The 12,429-nt window shown below is 35.4% G+C and overlaps 1 protein-coding gene across 1 annotated transcript in view; it reads left to right on the forward strand.

Annotated features, from left to right (window-relative positions):
* The window catches only part of Wb (wing blister), a 138,670-nt gene that overhangs the window by 24,130 nt on the left and 102,111 nt on the right, over positions 1-12,429 (forward strand). Inside the window, exons 3-9 of the mRNA XM_076389208.1 lie at positions 2,481-2,711; positions 7,295-7,456; positions 8,102-8,398; positions 9,484-9,744; positions 10,446-10,693; positions 11,065-11,299; positions 11,937-12,163. Of these exons, the coding sequence (XP_076245323.1) occupies positions 2,481-2,711; positions 7,295-7,456; positions 8,102-8,398; positions 9,484-9,744; positions 10,446-10,693; positions 11,065-11,299; positions 11,937-12,163 (1,661 nt within the window). The remainder of the gene's footprint in view (positions 1-2,480; positions 2,712-7,294; positions 7,457-8,101; positions 8,399-9,483; positions 9,745-10,445; positions 10,694-11,064; positions 11,300-11,936; positions 12,164-12,429) is intronic.

Here is a 12,429-nt window from a genome sequence, read left to right on the forward strand (position 1 = left end):
TGGATGATTAGGTGACCGATGGTTCAGCTCTGTACGCGTGGAGCTATGGGATGCAAAGAAAATAACTTCTCTAATTTCCGGTAAACTTGAGCTTTTTGCCTCGAGCCCTGTGATACAGAGCAATTCGAGGCTTTTATTGGACTATTTGGAGGTTTTTTGATGTAACAGAAATAGAATTTTATAATAGTTCGTAAGTAAAAGTCGTAAAATTGAAATAAGCTATATTTTATTTGAATATTTCTGCTACCTACTTGTGTAAGTGGATTTTCTGAATACTGACTTTACGAGGAAAATAAATATGAGACTCTGCAATTCAAAAAGTTGATAGAATACAAATTACCCCCTTATGATTTAAAAACATATATTAATTCTAAGTACTCATGCTAATTATCAATTGATACTACGCACTTACAAATTTACACTATTTAATTGACACAAATTATAACCATGTCCTGCTTATAAATTTATACTACTTAATGTAGACTATATTTTAGACTTATACTACTTACTCATAAATTTCCATCGACCTCTTAACACTATTCATACGCTAACATTATTTACCAAGAAAGTTATACTACTCACATAATTAAAGGAATCACAATCGACTAAAATATCCATCATTTGGATAATTTTCTGTCCCACAAAGAAAATCTACAAAACTTTACTCCATACTCCAACTATTCCTCTGACATTATTTTCATACGCTTCGTCACATCGAATCGCTCCCCAGATTTTGATTCAATTTCATTGTCACCAAAATACTGAACACAAGCGAGATAATTGCCCTGTGAGGAAAACTTGGCGGATTTCTCGGAAGACCGAAGGATAATTAGATCTTATAGCCGTGCGAGAGCACGCGCGCATGGGATCGGTTTTGTGCAAACTGGAAGGTGGATGGGGAAAAAGAGGAGGTGGACAGAAAGAGAGGGAAAGGGAGAAGGAATCGATGATACAAAAACGGCGATCCCTACATTCCGGCCATGTACGGTGTAGGCTGACCTTATATGGGGCTATCACGTACGCACCTCCTAGGGGGGTTGCCAGCTTTGCGCTTCTGTAAGGTCGGGTAGAACTCGTGGAGGGAAAAAAAATCGGAAACCGAGAAACAAGGAGTCGACGTTGCAGGACGCGTCACGAGAGGAACAGCCGTCGCTACTTCGCGTGAATCGGTGTTCCAGAATCGAAAGTTCACTGGCGAGAAATCACTGTTCTTGAATTTACAGGATTTTTAATGAAGCTTCTATGATCAAGTTTCCAGTCAAAGTGAATTCTTGTACTTGGTGTTTCATAACATGTGGGACCCACTTCGGGAGTTGATTATATGCTTAAAAACGATTGAACAGAGTCATATAAACAGATGTGCTACCTGTCTTCGTTTATGAGATATAATGAATTTTCTGTTTTAATTACGTTTATAAAAGATGCTCAACATGACCACCTTGGATTTGAAGACAAGCCTGCACTCGGCTTGTCATCGATCTGGTTACTCTCTCTATCATTCCTGGTGTTTGTCGAATTTGTTACAAGCCTTACTCTACTCTATTTCATGAAACAATTGAAATATTAAATTGAATTTTTCTATCGTACTTGAAAGACTTAAGACATTATTTTGGACGATCATTTTAGAATCAGATGAACATCCATGACCTTATTTAACTTTCTCATGGCTTTATATCTGACGTAACGTATCGCAGCAGAATAGATACTTTAATGTGACGTTAAATGTCAGCTGATTTTAGGAGAGGTACTGTGCGCAGCGTAACAAGGTAAAAAAATGTGTGAAAAGAATCGAATGCAGGAAAGTGTGGGTGCGTCTATTCCGTAACCCACGTAATTGTTCCGTATTAGGAGCCGCGTAATGCCATTTATAGACCTCGCTTTCATGACACGCGGCGCCATTCGCGAATGATTTATTTCATTGGTTCCACCGTTCCCTTGAATTTAGTGCCGTATCTGAACGCTTGGGTTTCTCGCTATCAATTGCTAATATCACTTACGTGGACAATTTACGTCGATAAAGGTGTAAGATGAGACTGAATGAAATATGTTCTCGTTACCACCGTAAATGCGAAAGTCTTAGAAAGGATATGATTATAATGTAGAATTAAACGAATATATATGTGTGATTTATTTGATTTATGAGTAATTTTTGGAGAAGGACCAACAGTATCAGATCAAATATTTGGAAGTATTTATCAATTTTCATAAAAAATATATATTAGAGGCTTTCATATTCTAAAAGTTTCAGACTTTCAACTTATCGAAGTTTCGAAATTTTAAATGTTTAAATTTGCCAGATTTCTTCAACATTATTTTTTTCATTTTTAAATTTTCAAATTTTGAGACTTTTAAATTTTTGAATTTCTGAATTAAAAAATTTTTAAAGTCGTTTTATTTGACCTAATTGCTAAAACAAAATCACAATTTACAGTACCAGTTTACAATACCAGTAAACTAATTCGAATCTCTTTCTTTTGCAGATCCATACTCATCTAGTGAATGGCAGACCTGGTGCCTTGAATCATAGTACTACACTTCAGGAATTCACCCAGGCTAGGTACGTACGACTCCGTCTTCAGGGTTTGCAACGTAATGGAGAAGTAGTCGCAGACAAAAGACGTGCCTTTTATTCGATAAAAGAGATCAACATCGGTGGAAGGTGCTTATGCTCTGGACACGCTGCAAGATGTCGTTACAGCGTCCACCATGGAGTAAGTAAAAAAAATTTATTAACGCTTTTTATCTCTGGTTCCGATACTACAAAGGCGAATAAAATAACATGATATCACAAATAATACAGTTCTATTTCTACATTCTTGTGAGTCTGAAATTTTGTCTTCCATTTCACTGGAATGAAACAAATCATCGCTTAGATTCCTCTTTCTAAATATAAATTTCACGAATGTCTCTGATTCGAAGACATCGTCCCCTCAGATTCAGGGAATAAATCTGTCAGAACTGCCATAAACTTGTCAAACATTTATCTGCCAACGCTGCTAATGGCATGATCATCTTTGCTTCGAATCTGTAGCCTGTTAGAAGTCTCACGTAGAAACTACTGTGCGTTATATTTCTTTTGGAAACACGCAGAAATGTTTCGGAATTTTTTTGAAGCGTTAGAATTTTTCTATTAACTAATCTTCTAATGGAGAGCTAACATTCTTGTGCATAGAACAATTAGTACAAAAAGTGCTATATACTAAAATAAATTGTATTTTTTATTTTACCTCTAATTTCTTAACAAAAGTACTCACATACCAAAGATTCTATTAATAACTATAGACTTTAGTTTGGGATTCTTTGCCAACATTGCTTACACAATAAAACAATAATCGAGCGAAAAGATTAATTACCACCCTCTTATACACATTCTTCTGCAATGGCGAAATCATGCAATCGCAGATACACGAATCCTGCATACTATAAACACCCATGAATGGGCATTCATGCCCATGAAACAGGACTTTGGTTGATCATTGCGAAACGTTTCTTAGTCGTGCATTAATCACCCTTGGAATTGTTATAGCGACTCTTCTTCAAGGTGTAATCAAATCGAGAAAATTGTTGGTTGATATTTGCGTCCAAGGACTCAGTGATATTCTTAAATTTAATTTAATTTCGATGAGTCAAATAAATGATTATTACTAACTCAATTAAATATTCGTATTGAATTTAATCTTGAACGTAATATGACAATTCGATACAATATTAAATCTTTGTTGAGAAAGAAAGGCTAACTAAAAGTTTAAGAGGAACATAGATCCAAGTAGCTCACGAATCCCAGCAAATCTAAAATTAGAAATGAAAAAAGAATTTCTATTTCAGTGATCAAAATCATCTACAGTTATTTTAACAATGAAATTTTTTTGTACGTGGTAGTTGAATCGAACACTGATCAAGTACCAAAACTGGTACTCGATACGTTCAAGCAATCACTTTCTAAAATGTCACCTTCCACAGGCTTCCATGAGACATTCGTCTTCGTATTGCCTTAAATGCATTTGCCACTTGTCGGAATAGCTTTTACACGGTTTCGTTAATGATCAACGAGCGTTGTCTTTCAGTTTCGAACGCCCACTAATAATGATTCCGAAATCGTCAAAAAAATACTGAAGGACCATGATTGATCGTGGATTACAGAAGTTCTTATAGCGACGTCGCGTCGTTGACTTTATAATAGATCGATTAGAATTGGCTTTTGGAGATGCTCACCAGGATTAAATTGAATTAGTTTTTGGACTGGCGATTGGCACGTAGGTCGAATCACGATCGCATTGTTGAATACATTCTAAATATTTTGAGTTACATCTCAATCGAACTGACGTACTAAAATATTCGTCCTTCGATCTTATAAAATTAGAAAATTCGAATTTCCTTTTTAAAGTTTCTTTCGTGCATTTGATCGGTAAATAAAAAATTACTTAATCTCTTGATTAACTATTACTTCTAATAATCTATACGTATTACATTTCTTACTGTTGGCTCTACTTTTCCTTTTAATTAAACATTTATCATCACCTCTTTATTTTTGCCTATTCCTGACTTCCTAAAATTTTAGAATAAGTATGAAAATAAAGATTTAATTACAGATAATAAAAGGAAAATAAGATTCTTCCGTTTCCTTTGTTTTGTTACGTAGAATGTTGAATTGACTTTCGTAAAATGCTATAATAATCATGTGTGTCATTCTTGATTATTGCATGCAGCAGCGCTGACGTTAATTAAGTTCTCGATACATCGATCACAATATAAATCATGCGATAATGCTTCATTGAAGTACTCGTTAATTGTTTTTATGGTAAGCCTGATCTTATGAATGACAAGTGTCATTCATGAAAACACAATAAAGCTTGTTATACTTTGGGAAAAATGTTAGTTACGATTGACTGCTCTCATCTGTGAGTGAATAACATCACTATGTTACACCAGAAATATTGCTTACGAGTCTTATCATATTTATGCTTGTAATTCCAATTGTACAATATCATTGCTATAATTATTCTCCAATAATATATTGAAATTATCTATTATACCAATTTAGTTTACACGCATTTACAATAATTAAATTATAGTAGCACAAGTTTTGTAAATTATGCTACAATTTGTAGAAATACAAGGGTGACTTTTATTCCTAAATGAAACTTTTGCTTAGACAAAAGAAGATACATATTACAGACCTCATTTTTTATTTTATTTACATGCAATATTAAATTGATAATATTAATACTAGAATTTTACATTATTGTCTAACGCACAGTACAAATATAGTAGTGTATAAACAAAAATCGACTTAGACACGATAAACTTGAGGATTAATGTAACACGTGTAACTTCATCGCATAAAGAGGAAACTGAACGTCATCTGATGAATCACGATCCATGCACCAAAGTCTTCGATATTATTTATTACCACGATAATGTTTATCCTATATGCACTCATTCAGCAGAGTGCAACTTGCTCACTGCAACAAACCAAACTCTGTTTTCAATAATCTTTCTTCACAATTAATGAAACCGTAGTCCTCACCTTGAGAATCTCTCACGTTTACTCTTCTATTACACTACAGGGTGATCAGTTTAACTAGAAATCTTCTAATAAGTGTTGGCAGCACTTACAAAGCTAACATCATTCATTCTAAATGCTGCGTGAAAGAAAAAAATTACTCAAAAATCCGAATTTCTAACATATTTAAAAATGGTCAAAATCGATGATAATTCACATCACAGGCAAATTTGCCATTACTTTAAACTACAAATCACAAGTACTAATAAATCTGCTACACAGTAGTAACAAAACTCCTAATCAACGTGTTTATTTGTAACACGGAACGTTCGTCAGTCCTCTTGTCTCCTAATGCATGTATATGCACCTTTACACTAGGATAAAATTCGCAAGCCAATTCAGCCGCACGCGAGTTAATGTTCACGATAACATACACCGGTTATCTTAACGCTCCTATAAATTTCAAAATGTCACGAGCTCGATTGCGTGGCCGTTCTGTCTTTTACACAGGCGCGATGCATTGCGCGCAGAGTGCAGCCAGATATCTGTATCGCGAAACATAAAGAAGCATCTTCGAGGCAGCAGCCTTTGCGATTTATAAAGCTCGCTTGTGCTATCCGTTTATCCCTTCGCGTTAATTGATGCAGGAGCTGCGGTGAGGAACATGGGAAACCAGAAGTAGTGATAGGACTTACCTCTTTTTGCTTAATTCATTTTTAAAATGATTTTATTAGCTGAGTCTTTCAAAGACGTTTAATTCTCAGTTTTAAGAATTTTATGAAATAAATGTTAGGGCTTTACAGTTTTAGCTCTTTAGAGTTCCAGTTTTTTTATATAAAAATATGTAGTTAGTTCGTCTGATAGAGGTATCAGAGCTGAATCTTGATTGATATTGAATCTTCAATGAAGGTGGACCCAATTTTAAAGAAGACTTTGTCTGATTAACTTCACGTAAAAGTAGTGTGAATCATTTGTCATCCATGTACACGTATCAGTGGCAAATTGCAGTTAAAGCGTTGGAAAATGTAATACTGAAATATCAGCGTGTTATGGAAAGATTAATGGTGGTTCGATTAAGAGGGTGGTCTATATTGTTTCATAGCACCAAGAATGCGAATGCGAGCGCCACACGTGCGGCGAAAGATGCGAAAAATGCTGTCCCATGTATAATCAGATTCCATGGAAACCTGGCACAGCTGCGAAGGGCTTTCACTGCGAGAAATGCAACTGCAATGGACATGCAACCTCCTGCAGATATGATCAGGAAGTGGCCGACAGAAGAATGTCCATGGACATTCGTGGGAAATTTCGTGGCGGTGGTGTCTGCGTTAATTGCACAGTAAGCTTGAGTTTCTCGCGAGAAATTAATTATCCCTTCTTAAAGAGGGCAAATTTCCACAGCTATATTATAAAAAAAACCCAAAAGCTTGTTTATCTCGATCATCCTATATTTTTACTGAGTGATATAAAATAGGGGATTTAATTTATGAAATTTTATTCTGGATTTCTACTAAAATTCCTTATGTCCAAATTATTTTGTTACCTATGTATCATGTATGAACACTGTGAGATCATATATGAAATGAAATTTGTTAATTTTTTGAGACCTATCGATCAAAAATTGTCTTATCAATTCGTTGCCCTCACTAACTGAAACTAAAAGTGGTGTAAAGACAAATATTGTATACATATTTGGAACATTGAATGCTAAAGAGGGAAGTCTTCGTAATATGTTTCGACGAAATGTAAGATGAAAAACAAGAGCTAATTGAAAAGAATTATCTGTTTCAGGAGCACACAGCTGGCATTAACTGTGAAAGGTGTCAAGATGGATATTACAGGCCGAATGGTGTTGCCCCTGATGCACCCGAGCCTTGTCTACCCTGCAATTGCAACGTGCATGGTAGCACGGGTTACTGCACTCCCGACGACTCGTACACTCATATGGGAAAGGTAGAAGCATATTCACATTCAATCAAATTTATTTATTCCACGTTTCAATAATAAGAAGTCAATAATGATCAAAATTCAGACTTCTTTTATCCTCTACAAGTTATCAAAATCCTACTATGTACACTAGCATGCACAAGTATTTAGACACTTCTACATTATTGCAATATACAGAGTGATCCATCTAAACTAGGCCACTTAAATGTCTCTTCCTATTGTGGAGATATAAGAAATATTTTATGTGTAGTTTGTATGGTATCAAGATTATCAATACATTACATATAATTCATTTTCTAAGATAATTTTCAGAAGGATTGGTCTCTCGATACCATTTAAATTACATATAAAATATTTTTTATATCTTCATAATAAAAAGAGATATTTAGGTGACCTTGTTTTTGTGGAACACCCTGTATAAAATACACCAAGTAGGATTCTATGCTCTAGTTTTGGCTACAATCTCATCTCAGACGATTATAGAGAGTTTACAAATACTCACGAGAGTAATATTTGATAGCATAACTAAACAAGTGTAGGTATTTCATGAATTTCCAATAACGAGAAAGTGTCCAAATACTTCTGCACGCTAGTGTGTCTGATTTCGTGGACCAAGTCGATCTTGATGGATGGACACCAATCCTGTTCCAGGTAGCAGGTGCTTGCGATTGTAAACCTGGTTACTCTGGCTACAAGTGCGACCAATGTGCTGCTGGTTATCGTCAGTTTCCCGATTGCATGCCCTGCCCATGCGATTCCCGAGGGATTTTGCCATCCCACGATTGCGAAGGCGACTGTCTTTGCAAGGCGAACGTTGCTGGTGAATTTTGCAACAAGTGCAAGCCAGGATACTTCGCGCTGACCAAAGACAATCTCGATGGCTGTCTTTCCTGTTACTGTTTCGGTGTCAGTGATCGCTGCAGTACTGCCAGACTGTCTTACTCCTCGGTGAGTCATGATAAAAAGTTGTTCAACGATCTGAGACACGTGTGACCTGTGAATATTTATTATAAGCATAATTTTTTTGATGTTGTGGACGTAATGGGTAATTTAGAGAATTTTTATCAACTTTTTCTTTCTTTTATTCTTCATGTGTTTGAAGAAGTTTTTAAACTAAAAACTGTTTGATAAGTATTTTATGATAATGATTGCGCTGCGTTATAAAATTTAAATTAATATAGTAAGAGAGCTTTTTATAAAAGCTGGTAAAAAATATAAGTAGGTAATTTATTTATAGTTTTTTTTTAAATTCAGTTAATGAATGAGGTTTCTCGAGCAGTATATTTTTATCTTAATACGAATTTTCTCTTCGAAAGTAATTTCCTTGAAGTTATTAATTACAACAAATTAGAGAGGAGCCAATGAATTATTGGCATCCAGCGATAAGGCAATTAATAACCCTGTGCAGTAAAGGTAATTAAAACCGTGGCACCCTAAGGCAAGCCTTCTTCGAAGCCAGTTCGTGACAGAAAGTCTGCATTCAGCTCTCAACATAAATTGCATAAATGGACAATTACCACATTTATCTACTCTCGGATAAATGGCAAGACGGTAATTACATTGTCGTGCGACAAGTCTTCTACGTGAAACATATCAAGTGAAATGTGGGAGACATAACAGTTCGTTATCCTTTCAACGAGGGAAGAAAAATTCAGCCTCTCCTCTCATTGAAATAAATGTACTTTAAACCATTAATTAATTGCAAATCAGAAATGCACTAACGTGGAGATAACAATAACAAACTTCTTCTTTAAATTATTTAACTTTCAAGATTAAAATATATACAGTGATACATAACGCAATTCTTTTTCCTTAGTTTCATTCTACAAAATTTGTGACACTCTTTTTTATCCACTCTCTGCAATATTCTATTCAAAATAAATAATTAATATCATCGAACAATTTAAGAGTCGTGTCACATATCGAGAACAAGGAGGACACTAGTGTTATATGAAACAGTTATCGACTTAATAGAATTGTTAATTGTTCCAGCTATAAGCAATGTCTTATCAATTATTGCCAATTAATTTCAGATATCGTCTTTGGAGAACTGGCTAGTGACCGACATGAACGCGTCTCGTGCTGTTATCCCAATCTTAGACACAGATAATGGTTGGCTAACAGTGGCAGCCTTTGAGGTGGAATACGATAGTCCGTTCTGGTTGGCACCGCCGATTTATTGCGGTAATCGTCTCTCGTCATATGGCAGCAATATTACTTATTCTGTCAGTTGGGTCGTTATGCGTGGTGACACCAGTGGAAAGCCAACTACGGGACCCAATGTTATTCTTGTTGTGAGTATTCATTCAGAAATCCGTAACGAATGCTACAACTCTGAAAACACTTAAATGCTTACAGAGCAAAGGATAGAAATTTCTGTTCTGTAATTTTGTAATCACATTTATTCCACTTTTCATACTCTTTCTTTAATTTTATCTTTAAAAGTTATCTGTAACCTTGTCGACGAAAATTTGTGGTTCGAATATCGTAATTTCTGTTTTTTAGAATTTATTGGTTCGGTAGTTTTTGTAATATTCTTGTCGAGGTTGAATTCGCGAAGGAACATCACAATCTCTCAATATTGTCTCAATATATTGCTCGTACAATAAAAAACTGAATTTAAGACAGCAATTAGTCACTGAATCTCCAAAATATCCTGTAATGAGATGTTTTGATAATTATCGTTGTCAAAATATCTCATTATCCGCGATAAAAGAAGAGCCTTTAAAGCTAAGTAGAAGGGGTCCAGTCATGATTCTTGCCAAGTTTAATTAATAGGTTGGTACCTTGAGGAAGATTGACTTTGCTTACTTAAATGGAATAATCGTTTCGGTCATGGCACGTTACGATTCACGAGTTAACAAGCAGTTACTTGGACCACCCTGTTGCATCTTTTTCGCCCATTTTATTCCGTCGTTCTCAGCCTGGCCCGAAAGGCAGATTACAATGATTACCATTTTTGTACAATTAATCTCCTCATCTTATTTGTTCACAGGGTAATAATGGCATGCGAATAGCTTACGGCGAGGAACAATATAATGGCCAGGAAGCGGAGATCGCTGTTCCTTTACGTGAAAACGGCTGGTACCACATACGCAGCGAGATCCAAGATATTCCGACTCGATTAAGGAGAACCGAATTTCGCGGGGATCCTGTTACCAGGGTACAAATGATGTGGATCCTAGCTGATTTGAAGCACCTTATGATAAGGGCGCAGTATCACTCTGAGCAGCTCGAAGGAAGGTAATTGAACTCTAAACGAAACTAATGGATGAAATTATTTCCAAGATTCCAAGTTCTGCTTATTTCTCTCTTAATTCTGTGACTAATTTTGGGGGCGAAATTATTTTTGATTGGTTCGTTACAATAAATTAATTCTACAAAGTCATTTAATCTAGAATAAAAAAATCCATGTCAAGCTTCTTACAAAAAAAAAAAAACATGTATGTGTATCTGTCCCTCCTATTACTTATACGAATTATACCTGCGTTCATCCCCTCTATTATTAGTTCTTATCGCCAGAAGGTCAGGATACCACAATCATCCCCACCGAGGTGACATTCGATAAGAAAGATAGGGGTTAAATATGTCAACCAACTTGTTGATTGTTTCAGTCTTCAGTCTGCTGTCCTGTCGGTCGGAGAGGTCTCAGAGAATGGTGAAAAGAATACGTTGGTCGAATTGTGCGAGTGTCCTGAAGGATATACAGGTTTCTCTTGCGAAGACTGTGCATGGGGTTACGTGAAAGTGATGAAGAATGGATCGGATCATCAGAATCATCATGTGTGCGTGAAATGTGATTGCAATGGACATGCTGGTACCTGTGATCTTTCGTTGGGCGAGTGTACGGTGAGTACTTTTGTGTTCACATTTTCTTTCGTGGATTTAAATGATTATAGTACCTGGTTGAGTAGAACGAAAAATATTAAATATATATTTGTATTAATTTAATAAGTTAGTAGGTTTAAGAGTGGTGGGGTGTTGATGAAGTTAGAGTGTAGGAAGCTGTAGTATAGACACGAACCTCTAAATCTGCTCGTATAGGTTTCTTCCTTACCTCGAATGACTTTTAACCATTTAGTGATATTGTAGATTCTACAAGGTAACTTCAGGAGTTATCCTAAGAGTCTCGAGTTATCCAGTAGCAGAAATTTCAGATTTTCCATTTATCTACTACCAGTACTTAACACACTGGATATTATTATTTAAGTGTAGAGTTTCTGATTTTTTAATTCTACCGCGTAATTCGAAATGAACTTTTTTATAGTGTGATAAACTCTTCTTATGTATGCTACTGGAAGAATATGATACAATCCTATGATTAAATTGTTTTTTAAGTTTGTAATAAAATTTTGAACAATTTTATACTGGAGCAGTATCCATATTATAGATATTAAATAGTAAATAGAATATTAGTTCTTTTGTAATAGATATTGCACTTATGAGAACAGTACTTTAGAATTCTGACTTCAATTGTGTTTGATAGAAATGCGAACACAACACAGTGGGGCCCAAATGCGATCGTTGCGCGTCTGGTTTTTATGGTATCGCTCTTAAGGGCACTTCCACTGACTGTAAAAGGTGCGCCTGTCCACTGTTGATCGAGTCCAATAACTTTAGCCCTAATTGTCAGCTTGATGATCCCACTGACGACGACAGTGGATACGTCTGTACGCAGTGTCCAAAAGGATACACTGGTGACCACTGCGAAAGGTAAACAGCAATTTTGTTATTGCACTCTAACATATTTTAATTGATCAATTATTTTTCTCATACATTTTATCATATAATACATTTTTATATTGAGAGCAAAAACTCAAATAATATCTATTAGCTACTTCGTTCAAATCTTTGTACTTCTGTTTCCATAAAAACTTTCAAAATTTGACATAGTTAAAACCCATTAAATAATAAAATTCTGTTCATTCAGTTTGATTCAGTTTGATGAAACTTTAATGAAGTTTCATCAATTTTTCAAT

This window comes from Calliopsis andreniformis, chromosome 12 (genome assembly GCF_051401765.1).
Source record: "Calliopsis andreniformis isolate RMS-2024a chromosome 12, iyCalAndr_principal, whole genome shotgun sequence".
In the NCBI taxonomy this organism is placed as follows: domain Eukaryota; kingdom Metazoa; phylum Arthropoda; class Insecta; order Hymenoptera; family Andrenidae; genus Calliopsis; species Calliopsis andreniformis.